The 21,787-nt window shown below is 36.6% G+C and overlaps 1 protein-coding gene across 5 annotated transcripts in view; it reads right to left on the reverse strand.

The window, feature by feature from the left end:
* Foxj3 (forkhead box J3) overlaps positions 1-21,787 on the reverse strand; it is a 110,050-nt gene that overhangs the window by 25,131 nt on the left and 63,132 nt on the right. For all 5 annotated transcript variants that reach the window (XM_085686495.2, XM_085686493.2, XM_085686494.2 and 2 more), the window contains one exon: positions 11,082-11,165. In XM_085686495.2, coding sequence (XP_085542621.1) covers positions 11,082-11,165 — 84 coding nt within the window. The remainder of the gene's footprint in view (positions 1-11,081; positions 11,166-21,787) is intronic.

A 21,787-nucleotide genomic window follows, 5' to 3' on the forward strand; every position in this document is an offset into this window, starting at 1 on the left:
AGATCAGGATGTGAGAGTTGGCCAAGAAGAGGCTAGATATAATGGGCCAGGCAGTAATAAATACAATTTCTGTGTGGTTATTTCAGGTGTAAGCTAACTGAGCGGGACAAAACAAAAGGACCAGCTCTCCTTACAACACCCAGGTACATTTAAAAAAAAAAAAAGCATTTAAGCAAGCTACAGAAAACAAGCTAGCAAGCAGCATTCCTCTTTTGTTTCTACTTGATTGAGTTCTTGCCTTGGCTTCTTTCAATAATGGACTGTAATGGGGAGTGTGAACCTAATAAAAACCTTTCCTCTACAAATTGCTTTTGGTCATGGTCTTTAGCAAAACAACAGAATGCAAACTCGGACACATAACTACCCGACTCTAATCAAAGGTGCCAAGGACACACACCAGACCAAGTATAGCTTCTTTAACAAAAGGTGCCAGGGGAAACTGGATAACTATATGCACTGAAACTGAAGACCAACAAACATCAACTTAGAATGGGTCAAAGGCCTTAAAATAAGACCTAAAACTGAAAACTCCAGAAGGAAATCATAGGGTAAATCTTTTAAGACAGTGGCATAGTCAATGATTTTCTGGATAGAACTATAGAGGCACATTTCATTAAGAAATGAAATCACATCAAACTAAAAGACTTCTGGATAGCAAGCAGAATAGCAATGAGGCATTCTATACAACAGAGGATGTCAGTTGTTCATCTGATGAGGGCTATCATTTAAACAACTAGTCCAATTAAAAGGCGATAAATATTCTAAAAATAAGTTAAAAAAAATCTAAGAAAAAGTCAGGCATGGTGGGGCACAGCTTTAAACCCAATGCTCCCAATACTGGGTGAGGCAGGAGGATCTCTGTTAATTCAAGGTCATCCTGGTCTACATAGCAATCTCTAGGGCAGAGAGAGAGAGAGAGACCCTGTGTCAAAAACAAAACGAAAAGAATACATAAAAACAAATGTTGAACATGATTAAAAATGAAAAATGCACATTAAATCTATAAAATGATACTATCTTAGTCCACTCAGAACAGTTAGTTACTTATCAGAACAGAGAAAAATGCTGATAAGATGTGATAACAAAGAAATGCTCATACACTGTGAGCAGCAATGTAACAAAAGTCATTACAGGAATCGGTATGAACTTTCCTTAGAAATTAAAATTAGGGGTCGGAGAGTCGACTCAGTCATTAAAAGCACTTGTTGTCCTTCCAGAGGGCCAGGGTATGGTTCCCAGTACCCATATGGTAGTTTACAACTGTGGTCTAAGCTCAAAGGGATCCAAGTCCTCTTCCAACCTCTGTGGGTACCAGGCACACATTTGGTGCAGACCTACATGCAAGCAAAATACTCAGGCAGATAAAATAGTAAATTCAGAACCACATCACTCAGTTTTCCTACTCTGTGGTATGCAACAATGAAAGACAACACACTCTCTATTCACCCATATCTATCAGAACTATTCTTAGCTAAGAGATGTGATGTAGGACAATGGTCTGTATTCTGTCAATTATATTTTAAATAAACGCTGATTGGCCAGTAGCCAGGCAGGAAGTATAGGCGGGACCAGACAGGAAGGAGAGGCAGGTCCATAAGAACAGGAGAATTCTAGAAAGAGGAAAGCTTAGTCCACAGTCCTGACCCAGCCACAGAAGTAAGATGTGACTGTTTTGCTGAATAAGGTACTGAGCCACGTGGCTAGCATAGACAAGAATAATGGGCTAATATAAGTTATAAAAGTTAATAAAAAGCCTGAACTAATGGACCAATCAGTTTATAACTAGTGTAGACCTCTGTGTGATTTCTTTGGGACTTAACAATTGTGGGAACCGAGCAGGGCAGAAGAAACTCAGACAACAGAGATGGCCATCAATAGTTGTAGATAAATGTAGTATGCATTAAGTGTGCATATATACAAGTATGTATATATTAATACATACACAAAATGGAATATCTTTCAACCATGAAGAATGAGATCTTGCCATTTGCAGGAAATGAAATGAAGGACACTGTGTTACATGAAATAAGGCAGAGAAAGACAAGTGTAATGTTTACATATTCCCGTATGTGGAAATTAAAACAAACCCTTCCTTAAGTTGTTTTTGCAATCTCAAAGATAAGAGTAAAAAAATACTGACGACTAAGTAGAAGGCTATGGGAGCCCACGTGTGACTCATGTTTCCATCAGGAGTCATTTCTGACTTAAAGAAGTCACTTGAGCTCAAGCTTGCCTGCTCTACTTTTTCCTATAACCTTGAGGGCTGTTGGAGACTTCTGATTTAGCCCCATGAGAAAAGAACACTCTATCTAGTAGACAGTATACTACTGACGACAAACCTCAGGAACATCAAGATAGAAAGTAAGGCTGCTTGCGGCAAGCACGTGTAGGAAAGGAGGCTGCTCACTCAAGGACAGGAATGGTTTCCTGGTTAGATAATGATTGACCGTCTGTGCTGTGCTTAGCTCTGTTTTTGTATATAAGCAAGTTCTGAAATAAACTCTGGGCTGTTTGAATACTTTGGCATGACCAGACAGACTTCCTGATTCTATCCTGTCTTGTTTCTTCTGACTTTTCTTTGGCCTCGAGGGTTCCTATAGATGGTGCCCAACGTGGGGCCTTCTGGGGAAGGGTGTCTTCATTGGCAGATTCCAAGGGTACTCAGAGGTGCGGTAAGTATATCCAGGGAGTATCAGCAATAGTGCAGTATAAATATAAAAACTAAGCGAGCAGTGTAAATACAAAACAGAGGTTAGCTGTGTGGTATAAAAAACAAGTAAAAAGTAGCTCAAGTATAATTGTAAAATAAGAAATAACTTGTATATAAATGTAAAAAAAGCATATGGTCCAAGAAAACAGCAAACAGCTGTTTATACATTTACTTATAGATATTTTAAAGGTTAAGGATATTAAGGAAGGACAACAGCAATTGCTTCAGTTTTTGAAATGTGTAAAGGATGTGTGCCCCTGGTTCCCTGGAGAAGGGAGTATGAATCTAGAAATTTAAAAAGATGTGTGTAAATGAATGAGCCTGTCTGTTTTTATCTAGTGACCTTCTTTGTTATCCTGAAAGAGATGAGGCAGGCAGCCTTTGCCTCTAGCCACCTGTACGTTTTTACTGGATCAGTTCCAGGACTTTGGGTCACAAAAGAACAACATCTCTAAGGAGAGGAATGGCCCGCAGCCAGCCAGCAGCTCCTGCAGAGGACAAGGGGTGCACATGCTCAGATGAGTGGAGATACTACAAGGAGACATACGCATGTGTACGGGGCGCAGAGAATTGACTGTTTGCAGTTAAAAAAAAATGCACAGTTGTGAAACAGGTAATATTTGATTGTGGCCGGAGAAGTTAACAAATTTTTTTTTCCCCCAGGGAATACTGGTAGTCAAGGACACTGTGCCCATCAGCGCAGCTCCCCATATTTCTTTCCTAAGCCAAGTTCTTCTTCACTATGACAACACTCAAGGACTCTTCTGCTGGCCAGCAGTTTTTCATCTTAATCCTGCTCTGTCTTGATACTGCTTGAAAAAATGTTGAGTTATAGCAACATTTGTACTTTAAAAAGTGTTGACTTTGAAGTAAAAGTTAAAAATGCATTATGTTTGGGAAAATTATGCTTTTGTTTTCACAGAAAAAATGTATAGGTTTTAACCATTTAGATCCAATGGGTTACAAATACGTATCATCTTTAAAGAAAATTGGGTACAAATTATTATTGATTAAGATTTAAAAAAAAAACCCCAGCTAGTTTCAAGTTTCACATTAGTACAGGTTTTTATATGTTAATGCAAAATTTTATTATTCTTATTGTGATACATACATATATATTATGTATTTTGGCTCTTGTTTAAAATGTATCTATGTAATGTTCTGGATTGCTAGAAGAATTCACGAGACGTGACATTGACGGAGATTTGTATTTTGTCTTAAAGAACAAGGGGGCAAATAAGAGACTAAAATGACAAAAAATTCATCTATGTACAATGCTGAGTTTATAAGGAAACTATAAAAAATGTTAAATATTTAATCATGTTATGCTAATTCTGATTAATTTTCTCCATTAATAAGGCTGGTGATTCTTCACTGAAGAATAGTTATGTTAATTATGCGATAATGTTCTTTAAAAGTGAAAGACTGAGGTCATAAATACAAGTTAATAATTAATCATCATAGTGCAACCCCCTGAGTTATAGGGTTCTACATGATTGGCCCCCTAAAAAATAACAAGGCTAAAGCTCTTAGCTATTCAGACTTCCATAGAGAAGTTCAAACATGTTCTTAAAAACTTCAACATCACATCCATGGTCAGTAAATGAAAATTGCAGTCTAACTGCCCCTATGATGGTTAGTCATAGGACAACATGCTTATGTTATGAGTGTATATTAATTCTGAGGGTCGAAAAAATAAAAAACTAAAAACAGGTTGAAAGGATTTAAAGGCATAAAAACTTAAATATTATATGGGTCTGAGAAGATATTCTAAAAATATAAATAAAATTTAGAAAAAAAATAATGGCCTAAAATGTATATAAAAGTTTACAAAATTTCTTTACCTTTTCATAATAATATTATACTAGGATTTCAAAAGTTCAGAGTTTAACATTAACAGAGTTCTGACAAGCTAATAGAACAATCATTGCTTACTGTTTGGGTCACAAGCTCAAGATTTTAAAGTCTTCTGAATATAGGCTTATATTCTGTTTAAACCAAATCATAATTTTTGTTAGCACTCAAGGATATGAGTCTACTCTCGTTGTTTTACAGATCCCTGTTACCTCCTTTTTCTACAATATGGATTTCAGTATGGACTAATAATGCTAATATATCTAAAACTTTTATGTGCTTTTATAAAATGAAGAATCATACAAACTTCAAAAAATTTAAAAAATTATATACCTTAAATCCACTTTTCACAAGTCAAAATGATTACGGTATTTTTTCTCTCTCCCGGTCTTGGACTCTTTCCCTTCCTAATTATTAAAAATATGAGTATACAAGTTTCAAATGAGTCCATATATTTAACTTCTGTTCCCAGTTTGTATCTGTTTTACCAGGTTTCCACTTGGCTGACAAACACAACCAATTATCTCATACACTATCAACTCATGATTAATGCAGACAATGGAAACTGTAAACAACACTATTCAATACAATATTTTAAAAAACAAACCTAGTTGGTATGGTTGAAAAGAATAAAGACAAAGGGACAGGAAAAAATATAAAGAAATAATGGCTAACACTTCCAAAGTAAGCAAAAGACAAATCTGAAAATTTAAGTAGCTCAGTGAACCATGATAAAAACAGACAAAAGTAGAAAAAAAAAATCATAGTTAGATACATCTATCTGATTCTGGAAAATAAACACAGAAAACATCTAAAGAAAAAGAATAAATTATATATGGGGGGACTATTAATAAGAAAATGACAAGAGTTTCTCATTAGAAACAACAGAGAAATCGCAGTGGAAAAAAAAACCTCAAAACTCAAGCAAATCAAAGTAAGCTGATGTAGGTTGGTCTTGTGTATTTCTGTTGCTTTCATTGGTTAATTAATAAAGAAACTGCTTGGCCTGATAGGTCAGAACAAAGGTAGGCGGGGTAGACAGAACTGAATTCTGGGAGGAAGAAGGCAGAAGCCAGAGAGCCACCCACTATGAAGCTGCCAGGTCAGACATGCTGAATCTCTCCCAGTAAGCCACAACCTTGTGGTGAGACACAGATTATTAGAAATGGGTTGAATCAATATGAGAGAGTTAGCCAATAAGATGCTACAGATAATGGGCCAGGCAGTGTTTAAAAGAATACAGTTTCCGTGTAATTATTTCGGATGTAAACTAGCTGGGAGCCAGGTGGTGGGAACGCAGCCCGCCGTTACTTTTACTACAGTAAGACAATCTATAATGTAAATATTCAAGAAAGCAACACATTGGGGATGATGTGACTTGATGATGTGGATCCCAGTGCTTGAGAGGCCGATGCAAAGAGGCAAAGCTACAAAGAGTCAAGGCTACAAAGCAAGACTCTATCTCAGCACATCCACACAGTAAGTGCACATATACATTGCTCGTGTGATAAAAATACAGCTATTCCTTTCAGAGATGGGAGTGGATTTATTAGTAAAAAGACATACCTAAAAGTTCTTTTGGCCAAAAGGAAATTATAACATACAGAAAACTTGGGTCTTTGATGTATACATTAAAGCACTAGAGGACTGGCCTTTCACTCAATGCAGTAATTCATTAAAGCACCAGAAACGGAAGATGATACAGAAGAGTAATATTTTCCTCTTAAGTTTTAAAAGTCATGTATTCATGTATTCAAGGCTAAAATCATAGGTCTTTTCAAGAATTGTCACCGTATACAGATAATATATTACAATGAGGAAGATTCAAGGTGAGGAAAGTAGGAAAGATGCCCACACGGAAAAAGCACAATACTAACTCTAAGTAGACTGTGAATGTGAAATTATATATTTACATAAATAAAAGATGTATAACCAGATATAGTTTAAAAGTCAACAAGTAAATTAGCACAGAATACTAAAATATATCTAAACTAAAATAGTAATTCAAACACAAACATACTATAGATTTATACTAACCAAACAAAAATTAAATGTTTAAAAAAATGCTTCAGTAAAAAAGCAGCAAATGTCAAATAGAAACAAGAGAGCAAGACTCAGTGTGGCTTACACGTACAACAACTTCCAACATAGAGGAAAGAAAAAGAACTAAAAAGAAAGGAAAACTATCAGTGTTTGAAGATTGTGTAATTATTTAGAGAGCATTCCAGGTCATTTAAAATGATAATTACAACTATCAAGATCATAGGATAGAAGGCCAAGATGGAGGGAGGAAGGGAGGGAGGGAAAAATCAAATTTATATGCTTGCAAAGCAACTGGAGAATGTTTAAAACTCAATTTATAATAGTATTATGAAACAAAATATTCAGGATTAAGTCTAACTAGAAATATGCAAGTCCTTTATGATGAAAACAAAATCCATCCAAAGGTTGGAGTAAATATCAAGATACACTTTTTCCCCCAGATTAGTGGCAGCCTGAGAAGAAAAATTTATGGAAATAATGAGAAAGTTTCATTTAACATTTCACAAGTAGTGAGGTACCAAAACATTCAAGTTATAAAACTTTATGCATTGAATTGTACACAAACTCTTAATAGTGTTATATTTTTTAAAAATCCTATGCAGTTGTTAAAATGAGTCTCATGTATATTCCTCTATGTACAGGATTTCTGTTTTAAAACCCTTCAGAGTCGGGCAGTGGTGGTGCACACCTTTAATCCCAAAACTCAGGATCCCTATATAAATTCGAGGTCAGCCTGGTCTATAGAGTGAGTTCCAGGACAGGACAGAGAAACTATGTCTCGAAAAACAGAAAGAGAGAGAGAGAGAGAGAGAGAGAGAGAGAGAGAGAGAGAGAGAGAGAGAGAGAGAGAGAGAGAGAAAGAAAGAAAGAAAGAAAGAAAGAAAGAAAGAAAGAAAGAAAACCAACAAACTATGAGATTTTGCTTACAAACTTATATTACAGGCAACATGCGGCACCTCCCAAGTAGTGCACAGGGGGTGTTCCTGCACAGCTTAAGTATCTGTTCCATTCTAGTGAACAGGAAGAGTATATATAGACTGCATTCCTTGCTCTGCTCACTTTTATCTTTTTTTTTTTTAACACATCCTTACTCTTTCTCAGACTCAACTGAGAAACTGTGTCACAAATCATAGCATGACCATCTTACAAACAGCCAAATATAGACTATCTTCTAGAAAAACATCTTCTTGGGACAACGGGACGGCTCATCAGGTAAAAAGCACTTACCACACAAACCTGATTACCTGACTTAATCCCCGGACTCTGCAGTAGGACAAAACAAATCCCAAAATTTGTCCTCTAACCTACACACACACACCACGGCACATACGTGCCTGCTCTTATACTTGTGTGCCTCACCCCCCCCAATACATACATGCAAAATAATGAATAAAATTAAGTGATTTTAAAATGATTATCCCTTTTCTAATTATCTGTCCACCTTCCAATTCTTGTCTTAATTCAATGTAAATGATTCCTAACTGTACACAGTTTAGTTTTTTCTTCACCATAAAGAACTAAGTATTTCAATTTCATTGTTTCATCCCAAAAAGGATAATTATAGATTATTTTTTTAAATAATTTATTTATTATTATTTTATGCACATTGGTGTTTTGCCTGCAGGTATGTCTGTAAAAAGGCAGCGGACCCTCTGGAACTGGAATTACAGACAGCTGTGAGCTGCCATGTGGGTGCTGGGAATTGAACCAGGGTCCTAAGGAAGAGCAGCCAGTGTTCTTAACAGCTGGGCCATCTCCCTAGCCGATCCCCTCCAAGCCAAGGTACTTTAAGTAGTTCATATAGTGCTACTTCGCCTTTTTTTTTTCCCTTCAAATAATTTGAAGAACTTAGCAAACTACCAACAGCAATTTTCTATAAACGATCCTACAACTTTGATCATTGAATGCTTATACTCCACACTGGGACACCACTACCATACTCTGTTCATTTCCCTGCAGCGGCTACTCCCTACTCCACGCACACACAGATATATCTTTACAATGGGTTACGAAAACCCAGGCAACCTGTCTCCAGCTTCCACCTTCACCTTCTGCTGTCAGTCCTACTACTCCTTCCTTCCTGCACCACGTCAAGTACACCTCTACTTCAGAAGCACCGCATTTACATGTGGGATTGCAGAAGAAATTCTTTTCTAAACCTAATCACAGTTGACGACTGACTTAAAACGTACACATAAACAAAATAAGAGGCCCCCAAAGGCTAAATAAAAAATGACAGATCACAACTTCATACTGTAAACTGCTCTGTTCCTAACGTGATAAACTAAATTAAAAGACTTTAGATTCACAAATGTTACTAAAACATACATGATCTAAGGTGTTTCCTTAAATAAAATCCAATGGTCACTTAAAATGTAGCATTAGAATAAAAGCAATATATACTATAAAACCCTATGATGAAAAATAGTACATACTAGACAACCAGACCCTAAGATTTTTCCACATTAAAAATAGTCACATTGGTTTATCAGGGCAGGAAGTTATCCTGAGTTTAAAGAACATTCTTTCTCAGAATATTTATTAAGCATGTGTCTATCTGATCCTACGAATCCTGCTCTCAACTCATCTCCTCACATAGGTTCCTTTCCCACACTGTCAACTAACAAGACAACTCAGCCAAAATAAAGCAAGCATCCACAGTATTTAGAAAATGTGGTCTTGTTTTTGAGAATTTTCCACTTTAATCTTAAAAGCAAAAATTAAGAAGCACATAGTTAAAAAAAAAACTGAATTTACCAAATGCCATGTCTAAATTTCACATTCAAAAAGACCTGCTTCTCCACCATGAATCCTCTACTTCTTTAGACCCTGACTGTCAACAGTCTGTAGGGAAGTCTAGATCTCTCAAAAGTAAACAAGGTTTCTCTAAGAATTACAGAGTAAAAAAGAAGATTGACATCCAAAAAGTATGCAAAGCTGCCAACCCTATAGACAAATCCAACTTCCAAAAATAAAGTCAAACTCCAGTAATTTCCAAAGAGTTAAATAAAAGAAAAAAACAAAACAACCACAATTTCTCAGCCCCTCACCTTATCCATCCAAACTGCTTGATAATATGTGTGTGCTAGGCACTGTGAACACGTTTTTCCTTCCTTCAAATCTCTGCCAACAGATGCTGTATTAAATAACAGATGTATTGTATTAAACATATCCAGGTATTAAACCTATCTTCTAAAACCCTGGTTCATTTAAAAAGCAAACAACTGAGGCCCCCAAATTCTCATTTAATTTTATTAAATTTATACCTGGTTCCAATGAGGCTGCTTACCTAAGCTTTTCTGTGGTCATGCTTCATGTAGCCCTGATTTAAATCTGACACCCTGATTCTCTTTTTAAGACAGAGTCTCACTATATATAGTCTTGGTCCTTATCTGCAAGGCTTAGAAATTATATTCCTTTACCAGCAATAGGTAGTCACATGTCAAATTTGTTTCACCACACATTCCATGTTTTCTTCCTGATCTACTACAAACATCTACTATCACTACAGGCTCAGTGACACATTGACGTTAGAGACGTGGACGAGTAGACAGGTGGTGGTGGTGGCGGCGGTGCTCGCCTTTAATCCCAGTACTCAGGAGGCAGACGGATCTTTGTGAGTTCAAGGCCAGCCTAGTCTACAAGAGTTAGTTCCAGGACAGGCTCCAAAGTTACAGAGAAACCCAGTCTTGAAAACTCAAAATTTAAAAAGGGGTGGGGGGGGAGAGACACTTAGGCTGTGTGACACACTAACATCGAGATGTGGACACTTCTTTTCTTTGTCTTTATGGGGAGATCAGTCCAGTGAAGGAAAAAAATATAGGAAAAAAATTACTATAAACTATTAGCAAAGGCTTTACTAAGCAGTAAACACCTGAAGCAAGTTGAACAGCAAAGAGGACGAGTATGGATGTTTAGCTGAAATATTGCAACTGTAGAAAGGGTGAGGAAAACTGAGAGGCAGTCAACATATGGCAGCAGCTGAAGTGTTGACTATCCGTATTAAAATGCACAACTGAAATATCAACCAAAGGTCTTTTCTTTCATTCTTGGAAATTAGCTTTTACCATGGAGTCATACCAACACAGGCACATCGATTGTATACAAGTGATTCTAATATGAATGAAAATAGGGAAAAACACCTGTGAAATGGTTGTTATTTAAAATCAACCCTCAGTGCTGGAGGTGCGGAGCAAAGAAAGATACCAGGCCAAAGCTCAGCTGGCCAGGGTGTGAGTCTCACACAGCAGGTGTGCCCTAATACAACAAAACCTTCAAACAATCCCTAAACTACCTCCTTTGCTCAAACGGTGAAGATCAAACAAAATGGGTCTGAAAAATGCTCTGAAAATACACAGCAGTATCAAACAAAAATTTTACTTTGCTTATGATTACAGCCGCTCTACTGGAAAAGAACTGTTAGTCTACATTTCTGGTATGCTCAACATTCACGAATCATAATAATGAGCTTTACCCGTTCTACGGATCGTGCCCTCTTCTTTGACCGAGTAGGCAGTGTATCTTCCTTCGGATTGGTGTCTATGGCCCAGTAAGACCCCTAAAGATAAAGGAATAAATGACATTAATTGTGTATTACAGCAAACCATAAAACATTTAAAGAAATATTTATAACCTTCTCTAAAACCAAACATTTTGCAAATATGACAAAAGACAAAAACATGGGAAGCTGCTTATTGGTATTGGTGGTCCCCATAGCTGAGCCCCAGGCACCCCACTGCTAGCTAGCTACACCTCCAGCCCGTTTTGGAAGCTCTTAATCTTAAAATGGGATCTCACTGAGTTACCTAAGTGAGTCTCATCCTTGTGGTCCTCCTGCTTCTGCTTTGTGTACAGTAGCGATTACAGGTATGTACAACCCCACCCAGAAAATCTCTAATTTTAAATCGAGAAAAGGGAAGCTCATGGCTAAATTTATGAGAGAGAAGAGACCACAGTTACAGAGATCAGTTCAAGGGTTCTTGCCACAGCTGAGTCAAGAAGAAACCAACAGCCAAATGTTTTTAGTATGTGACTCATTCTTACTTTATTATTTTTATTTTAAAAAACTATGTGTGTGTGGGGGGGGGTGCTTTGAGCGTGTGGTTGTGTATTCCTAAGCACACATATTGTGGCCAGAGCACCGTATCAGGTGTCTCCTTTATCATATTTTACCTTACTGCAATGAGACAGGCCTTTCACTGACCCAAAAGCTCACAAGTGGGGGCAGGGGATGGCTGGAGGCTGTGAGCACTCCAGAGCTGCCTGTCTCCAGCCCTCAATACTGGGGTTACAAGAACACGCAACCATACCTAGCTTTTTATGTGATGGCTGGAATTTAAACTCAGGCCCTCATACTTGCAGAACAAACACTATCTCCTCCTAGCTATATCCCAAGTTCGTATAATTGATTCTTAGTAATGGTTATTGTATATAGAGATTTACACCTGAAAGTATTTTACAGTTAAAGATACTCTAGTTTCTATAGCCTGAGACCCACAAATATAAATGTTAAGAAGAAAACTTATAAATACAACGACTTGATTTTATCTACATAAGAGCACCCTCAAGCCCGTGCATAAATCTTTTATTGCTTATTCTGTCATAATTTGTTTTCACTATATTCCTTGATAGTTTTCCTATTATTCATTTACAAACACGTACTGAGCACACACCATGTTTCATACACTCAAGAAAACTAAACAAATCATGTAATCTGTACATTAAATAGATGAGGAGACCAAAACTCAGAAAGACAACATTGCTGAGCCTTGATCCTTAGTTCCTCATGTGTGCACACACAGCCATCTGAAAGAAGAGAAGGAATAAGAAGGGGAAAGGGTGAGATGATGTGTTTCAGAAATGGGAATACAATGTGAATCCCAGTGTGCTGACTAGTCAACATGACACAAACTAGTGTCATCTGAACAGAAGGAACCTTGACTCAGAAACTGTAGGCAGGTCGGTAGGAACATTTTCTTAATTAGAAACTGATATGGGGGAGCCCAGCCCATTGTGGGTGGTATCATCCTGGGCTGGTCTGGTGGTCCTGGGTTCCATAAGAAAGCAGGCTGAGCAAGCTGTGAGGAGCAAGCCAGTACTTCTCCATGACCTCTATGTAAACTCTTGCCTCCAGATTCCTGCCCTAAATACTTTCAACAATGAACTGCTTTATGGAAGTAGGAGTGAAATAACCTCCCCCAAGTTGCTTTTTGGTCACAGTGTTTCATCACAGCAATAGAAGCCTTACATAATACTCCAGATTGACACATGATTAGCTGAAGTAATATTACTCAGACTCAGTCTTGCTTTCAGTATTTCATTTATCTTCCCCAGCTACTTGTTCAGCAGCACCAAACAAACAACAAAGGAGAAACAGCGCTCCTTTCAAGCTCATACTTTGGCCAGACATGATTACTGTACATAGGGCATGTTGGTGTGTATGTCCACAGGGCACGATCAGAGGACAACTCTACAGAATTAGTTCTCTCCTTCCACCTGTATGTGTGTACCAGATATGGAACTAAGGTTTGAAGGGTAAGTACTTTATCTGCAGTGCTGTCCTGATGCCTCCCTTCTCCCCGTATGTATATCCTAAGACTCACAAATCCAAGTCTTAAACATAACAATTTACATGAGTTTATGAGTAGTGTTAGCTAGCATTTCAAAATCTAAGAAGGAAAAATTTACTGAGTTATATAAACCGAAAATAACAAAACTGTTTTCGTGGAAATGATAAGTGCCAGTGTTTGGTTTTTATATTACTGTGTATAAACATATGGGAAAATCTCTCAATGTACAAACTGTAGATTTATACATCAAAATACAAATACAAAAGCAGGGATAATGAGAAGACCTAGAGCTTAAGAGCATTTGTTGTTCTTGCAGAGAACTCAAGCTCAGCATCCACCTGGTGGCTAATAACCATCTCTAACTCCATTTCCAGAGGATCTGATACTCTCCTCTTCTGGCCTTCATGGGCACTGCACACACATGGTGCACATTCATACATGCGGGTAAAACACTCATACACACAAAATAAAAATAAACAAATCTACTAAAAAATGTTCTTGTACATAAAATACTACATAGAGATCAACAATGGGGCAAAATCTGTTATTAAGTACTTTTACGCGCTGAGACATCTCACCAACCCCGGTTTTATTTTTTAAATCAACTTTCCTGAAGATTTAAGAAAAACCAAAATGTACCCATTTTAAGCAAATAATTCAAAAAGTCTTGATAATGTGCATACCCTGTAACCAGCATCCAAATCAAAGTCAAAGAACATCCCATCACCCTCAAAAGTTTCTGGGTAGTGCAGTAAGTTACCTTCCTTTGCCTACCATCTCCATCACATGAACCAGAAGTCTGCTTCCTACCATTACACTCTAGCTTTGCCTTTTCTAGAATTTTGTGTAAGTGGACTCAAACTGTTAAAATACTTCCCACTCACCTGGGTGGTGGTGGTGCACGCCTTTAATCCCAGCACTCAGGAGGCACATGCAGGCAGATCTCTGTGAGTTCGAGGCCAGCCTGATCTACAAGCGTTAGTTCCAGGACAGGCTCCAAAGGAACAGAGAAAACCTGTCTCAAAAAACTTCCCACTCTTCTCAGTAATGTATGAAAATCTACTGCTCCGTTCTTGCAACATGTGCTTTTCTGTTCAAGCTATCCAAGTGGTATGTAGTTATGTCTCCTTGGTTCTAGTCTCATGATGAATGGTAATATATCTCTTTATTGTCAGTTTCTTGATTTGTGTTATAAATTTTTCATACATTCTAAACAACAAATCCTTTGTCAGATGTTCCAGTCAATGTTGCATAATGGTACTGTATAAGGATTAAAAGGAGTTTACTTCAATAAAGTCTAGTTTGACTTTAGAAATAAATAAATTTAGAAAGAAATAAATGTCTTTCAAAACAAAGAAGCAGTCTTTTCTGAAATGAGAATTATTTTCTGCAATGCCTTCTTCTAAAAGTTTTATACTTTGAACCTCTATACTTAGGTCTCTATTTTACTTGATTTTCAATGTAAGTAAGGATCAATATATTTTCCTATCAATTGAATACATTAACACCTATGTCAAAAGTGAGTCAACTATATACATGAATCTGATTTTGCAATCTATCTGTTGAATTCCTCTGAACTATGTTTCAATGACACTGGTTTTTGTAGTTGCACAAGATTTTGAAAACAAGCAATATATACCCTAAAACTTTGGGAGTTTTTTTCAGGTCTTCTGTCCATAAAAACATGTGAGCCAGCATATCAATTTCTATAACCCTGACATGACTTAAAAAACAAAAGTATTACATAAGCACACATCATCAACAGCAGCACGCCCTCTTCTCTGCAAACATGCTGCTGCCTTTCCATCTGTGTAGGCGTCCTCTATTCCTCCTGGTGATGTTTTCAGTAAGCACATCTGCATCTATTTGTTAATACAGTTCATAATTGTGGATGCTACTGTTAGATGGAGCGCATTAAATCTTCCACTGCCTTGCTAGTACATAGAGATTATACAACCCTGAATCCTGTATCGTATGACTGTGCTAAACTCTTGTTCTAGTTGCTTCCACAGTCTTTCAGATTTTTTATAATAATTTGTGCAGAGTTTAACTTATTCTTTCTAAATTTAAATGTTCTTAATTTTCTTTCCTAACACTATCAACTATTGAATGAAAGCAGGTGGCTTCAAGAATTCTCCTCTATTTTTAATCTCAGAAGGAAGTTACTTAACATCTTGTTTAAACACGATGTATAATTTTCATACATGTTTTTAATTTAAAAAATCCCTAGTTTGTAGAATATTAAATGTTAAGATTCTTCAGTTTTCTCTTTCTTATACAGTGAACCATATTAACTGAGTCTAATTTTAACCTTTACTATATCAGTGAGACAAATCCCACTTGATCACAATTTCCTCCTTTCTTCACAACAAAACTCTGAACTGGCAAACTTCTGGTTATGGATTTGGGGTCTGTGTTCATAAATATGGTCTACAATTTCTCCTCATCTCCTTTGCCCAGCCCTAACTCTCATAGTAATGTTGAGCTCATGAAGTAAGCTGGAAACTGCTTCGTGTGTGTGTGTGTGTGTGTGTGTGTGTGTGAGAGAGAGAGAGAGAGAGAGAGATTTTTACACATACATATATAAGAATGCATAGGGTCGGTATTGCTTTTTTTGTAGTTTCAGCTTCTAATCTCACTGCTTTTTTTCTTGGCTCATTTCTTCTTAATTACTATTACAGATCCAGGTTCACTTTGGTTCAGGCTTGCTATGAGCCTGCAATCCTCCTGCCTCTGTTCCTAAGCATCTGGGATCACAGGCCTGCACTACCAGGCCTGACTCAGATTACCACTCTTTATTCTTTTCCCTTTTACTGAGGGAGGTGCATGCACTGCATTCCTGAAGAGGTCAGAGGGCTGACTTGTGGGGGTCAGTTCTGTCCTTCCATCACGTGGGTTAGAACTCAGGTTGCAAGACTTGGTGGCAAACACCTGCTAAGATATCTTGTCAGCCCCATTCTGTTCCTTTCTTCTTACTATGGACTCAATTCATCCTGTGTTTTTAACACATGAGCAGGTCAAAAGTTTCAGACACTTCTTACCTTTACTCATAAATCATTTAAAGCTATAGTTTCTTTCAAAATAACTACCTTAGCTAAGTCCCCAAATTGTCAATTTTATTGTCACTAAGTTCAAAATTGTTCCTCTAAAATTGTTCCCCCTTTAGAGATCCACTGGTTTGGTATCTTGTATGACCTACCTTGGTGAGCATTCCCATATGCGTTGGTAAAGAAATTATTCCTGACGTTGACAATGTGTTGTTCAGATCCTTAGCTGCTTTTCTGTCTCATTATTCAATTACTTGCTCAGAAATCTACTGAATTCGCTAGCAGTAACTGTGGGTTTGTGTACTTCTTTAATTTCTGAAGGATTTTGACTTCTCAGCTTTTCCTTTTGAAGCACTGATTTTGGACACAATTCTAATTTTCAGGCATTCCTGATATAAAAAAACTTATAAAAAGTTACTCTTCTTTCTCCAATGTGCCAGTCAATGCATTTTTCACTTAGATATTTACTTTTCAGCTCTACACTGTACTTGGACATTTCTGTCCTGCCCAGTTCTGCAGCTGTTCAATCCCAACAAAACACACAGAGGCTTATATTAATTATAAACTGTTTGTCCTATTAGCTCAAGCTTATTATTAACTAGCTCTCACAACTTAAATTAACCTATAATTCTTGTCTATGTTTAGCCATGTGGCTTGGTGCCTTTTCTCAGTGTAGCATTTTCAACTTGTTTCCTCAGCAACTGGGTGACTACTAACTCTTTTCCTTTCCTCTTCCCAGAATTCTCTTAGTCTGGTTGCCCCATCTATACTTCCTACCTGGCCAGTGGACACCAGTGGCCAATCAGCATTTTATTAAAACAATACAAACAACAAATCTTCACAGGGTACAAAAGCATTATCCCACACTACACTTGCTATTTATTTTCATCATCTATTCTCTAAGTTATAGAAAACTTTTATATATTCATAATTACTTAAATTTATTTTCTCTTAACTACTAAATGGGGACACACAGCTTTTCTGGAACTGAAAGCAGGGCCTCATACATGTGCTGTACCAACAGTGAAAGTACATATCAGTGCATACAGTTGTTCTGAAATGTATGTCTAAGTTAGGTCACCTTTTCCTTCTACTTGAGTTAGTGGTAGCTGAGGTAATTTCAAATTTTACTTATTCATAACAATATCGTTTCTCATCTTTTTAGGCAAGTTGACAAGGAGATTTTTCTGAGTGATATACTGAGTTGATTTCTAACAAACATACTTCAGTATTCAGATGTTTATTCATGTTTATTCAAATCCCTGATATGGTTAGATTATGAACAATTACCACAACTCTACTTCCAAATGTATCTAGAAAACTAATATTACATTTTACCATAAACTTTTATTTATAGTTATAAAATTTTAAATGTTACTTCATAAACATTTTTGCAAAATAGACGACAACAGAAAACAACCTTAAAATATTTTGTATGACCTATTCAGATTAATAAAATTCATAAATACAGAAAGTAAATAGTTACCAGGAGCTTGAAATAGGAGAAATGAGAAGAAAACATTAATGTAAACCGTGTTCCTGTCTAAGAGATAAAATGGAAATGTCCTAGAGTTCAGTAGTAGGGGTTAAAGAACAGCTTTAGAAATATGCTGAAACTACCGGGTTATGGTATATAAATCCTTATCTAAATAAAAATGTATATTTGTAAGGGAGTATGATAGTTTGAATGAGAACAGTTCCCATAGGCTCATGCTTGGGAAGGATTAGAAAGTGTACACTTGTGGGTAAAGATGTGGCCTTGCTGGACTGTGTCACTAGGGGTGGGCTTTGAGGTTTCATGGGAAATCAGGATATAAAACTCTCAGCTACTGCTCCAGTACCATGCCTCTCTGCTTTCCGCCATGATGACAAGAACTAACCCTCTAAAACTGTAAGCAAGCTCCAGTTAAATGATTTCTTTTATAAGAGTTCCCTTGAACATGGTCTTCACAGCAAAAGAACAATAACTTAAGACATGGGGGGGGGGGAGAATCAGAGACCTCTAATCTAATATTGATTATGCATGATATAGCCAAGTCACTGCCAGAAAACAAAATATTATCTGGAAAGAATTCCTGTCTCCTGGTTTCTAGCTGGGTCCCAGCTTTCCTTTAGGATATGCAAGCCACTAGGGTTCTTCCCAAGAGTTTTATTCTAGTTTATATGCATGTGCAAATGTATGTGTATATGTATGTGCACCATGTGCATTGCAGGCTCACAGAGACCAGAAGAGGGTGTCAGAAACCCTAGGACTAGAATTACAGGTGGTAGTGAGGTATCCAATGTGGGTACTGAGACATAAAATTCAATGACGAGAGTATCTGCCACACATACCCAATGCCTTGTCCCAGCATCACACACAAACAAATAAAAATCAATTAAAAATAAGAACACTGCACAAAGATACAGGAACAATTCAAAAAGACAATTAAAAGCTCTACCCACAAATATTAATTTGAAATTAATCATGAACATAAATGTAAAGCATCAAACTTTTAGAAGAAACAGAAAAAAATTATTTATTTACTAGTTGACTGCCTGGACAGCACACAAAACTCACTAAATAGTAAACTAAAAATAAATTTTATTTCATTAGCATTTAACATGACTACTCTTTTTACAGCATAATTATAAAAATTAAAAAAGCAAACCTCAGTCTGAGAAAATATTTTATTTAATAACATAAATTAAAAACTTCCATAAGACAGACACACTCAGTAATGACAACATTTTTTTTAAAGACTTGAATGGAACCTTCAGAAAAGATTTTAAAAATCAAGGTGATTAGGACTGGGCAAATCAAAACCATTGGAAAGCAGCCGCCCCTATTAGAACGCATGTACACTCATATGCTTGACAACTCCACTTTTACAAGCTTCCTGACATGAAAAAAACCTATGAAGAACTCAAAGACCACCATCTGAAGGCAGGTTTGACCAGATTTCACCTGGAGTCAAGGCTAGAATGCAAAGAGCTCTGTGTTCTGTAAGTAAAACACAAATGCAGGCGTCATGTCATACCAACAGGACTTACACAGTAAATACTCACACATATCATACATGTCACATCAACAGGACTTACACAGTAAATACTCGCACATATCATACATGTCACACCAACAGGACTTACACAGTAAATACTCGCACATATCATACATTTCACATCAACAGGACTTACACAGTAAATACTCGCACATATCATACATGTCACATCAACAGGACTTACACAGTAAATACTCGCACATATCATACATGTCATATCAGCAGGACTTACACAGTAAATACTCGCACATATTATGCACCTTCCACCAATATAAAGAACACAATGTCTTACTCTCTTTAGCCACAAACATCAGAAACTAGAATTCCACAACTTTCACTAACTACATTTTCCAAAGTCAATCTACTACAAACTTCAACACATACTAAAATGAACATTAACTTCAAAGAAAAAAAACCTGTAACACCCAAATAAAATCTCACAGCATTCAGCAGAAAAGACCAAATAGTTAATCTATTAACACCAGGAAAATGAGGGTTTCTTTTCAAAAATGAAACATCTGAATGTAACAACTCATGCTTATAATTCTAGCACCTGGGAGAGATTGAGGCAGGAGAATAGCTGTGAGTTCTGTGATAGCTCTGAGTTCTGGGCCAGTTTGAACAGTAAGCTCTTGTTCAAAATAAAATAAAATAAAATAAAGATACCTCAAAGATCAAGTAATTTAAATGACTTTATTCTCAACATAAAATATGCATTACTTTATATAAAATATATCGTATATCAATTCAAGAATCCTGCTTTATCACACAGTAATATGACCTGTCTTTAACAAGTTTCAGGTTGAAAATACTCTTAATTAAAATGTTCTTATCTATCCAGGCAGTGGAAATGTACACCTTTAATACCAGCACTCTGAAGGCAGAGTGGTTAACTAAAGAGGCCAGGGCAGCCAAAGACTACACACACACACACACACACACAAAACAACAACAACAACAAAAACCCTGTCTTAAAAACCAATTAAAAGGAAAAAAGGGGGAGAGGAGAATGTTATTATCTACTTACATAGAAATAGTAGTAGCGTTATATTCCAAACTCCTATCCTAAGTAGCTAGCAAATATAAATGGCTAAACCTGTGAATTTTGTTTTAAGTAAGTCCACTGCCAAGAACATGTTCACTGTTCCCATTCTTCCTTAGCTCTCAATGCACACCTATTTCAAGAACTTCAAAAATGAAACCAGACCCTTTCCATCCCTGACATCCATAGTTTTATATCACATCGTAATCCTTTCTTTCTCATTCCCAGTTTCTATGCGGCAGTTCATTTTCTCCACAGCATCCTACGATGCTACTGCAATCTGCAAGCCCCATATAAAAAGCAACCACACTTGCCAGCTTGTGTCTGGTTCACTCCCACTGCTTCAGTGTAATAAACAACATCATCTTTCTCTCAAAAGTGTTTACTTTAAGCACTAGAGCTACTCTTTTCAACCACAAAGGAGACTATTAATGATCAAACAAAGCAAGCACTCAAAGGCAGGGTGCTTGGCTGGCTGAATGAATGTATAAACAATTATCCCAATGCCAACTTAAGTTCCTGGAACATCCTTTTGAAACAAATGAAGATTTCATTGCCTTTAAATGCACTAATTAGCAAAGTAAGTAAATGATGTCTAGAGGGGCAGCATCTAAGTAACTTATTTCTAAACTAATAGATTTAAAATATGCAATCACCATATTGATTTAATAAATGAGTTTCTAAATGTTAAAGATGTGTAAAAATATCTTACGTGCTTTTACTTAATCAGTGTCCTAATTTATTTAACACTTTTAAATATTTTTAGTTAAATATAAAGTTTTTCCATATCATTCTTAATGTCTAAGAGACACACAGCTCACCTATCTTTAATATGTAACCCACTAAATAGGCAGCTTAATATGGCTACTGGCTGTTTTAATATGACAGCTAGTATTTTTAAAATTTCAATATTTATCATTATCTGGTCTAAGCCTAAAAGAAAGAAATCTGATGATATAATAGCAACAAGTCTTATAGCCTTCAAATGGTCATTTTGTGTGGGGAAACTCATAGGCCAGAATACATGTAGTTAAGATGGGACAGACTGTTGTATCCACAACATGAATCTCAAAACTATCATGTTAAATAAAAAAGATTAAAAAGACCATGTACTTACTATATGAATCCTATTACATACCAGTCTGAAAAAGGCAAAATTCTAAGAAATAGAAAACACATCATTAATTGCTAGGGCCTAGAAAAGAGGAGACTGACACTTAAGGGACAGAATAAAATAATCTTGATCACAACGGTTGCACTATACACTTCTCATATTTTCTAGAATTGTAAAGTGAAGTGATTTATAGACATAAAAATTAGCTTTCAGGTTAAATATTTACAACAACAAAGGTGCAAATAAAAGGCAGCTGAGGGGAAACTGTTCTCAGCATGATGTGATGCTGGGATGAAAGCTCTTGAGTCTTTCAAATCACCAGAACACCTATCTTACCAGTGTTAGCTTTTGATTTTATTTTAATACA

The sequence above is a fragment of the Myodes glareolus genome, chromosome 3, assembly GCF_982192425.1.
Source record: "Myodes glareolus chromosome 3, mMyoGla1.1, whole genome shotgun sequence".
NCBI lineage: Eukaryota > Metazoa > Chordata > Mammalia > Rodentia > Cricetidae > Myodes > Myodes glareolus.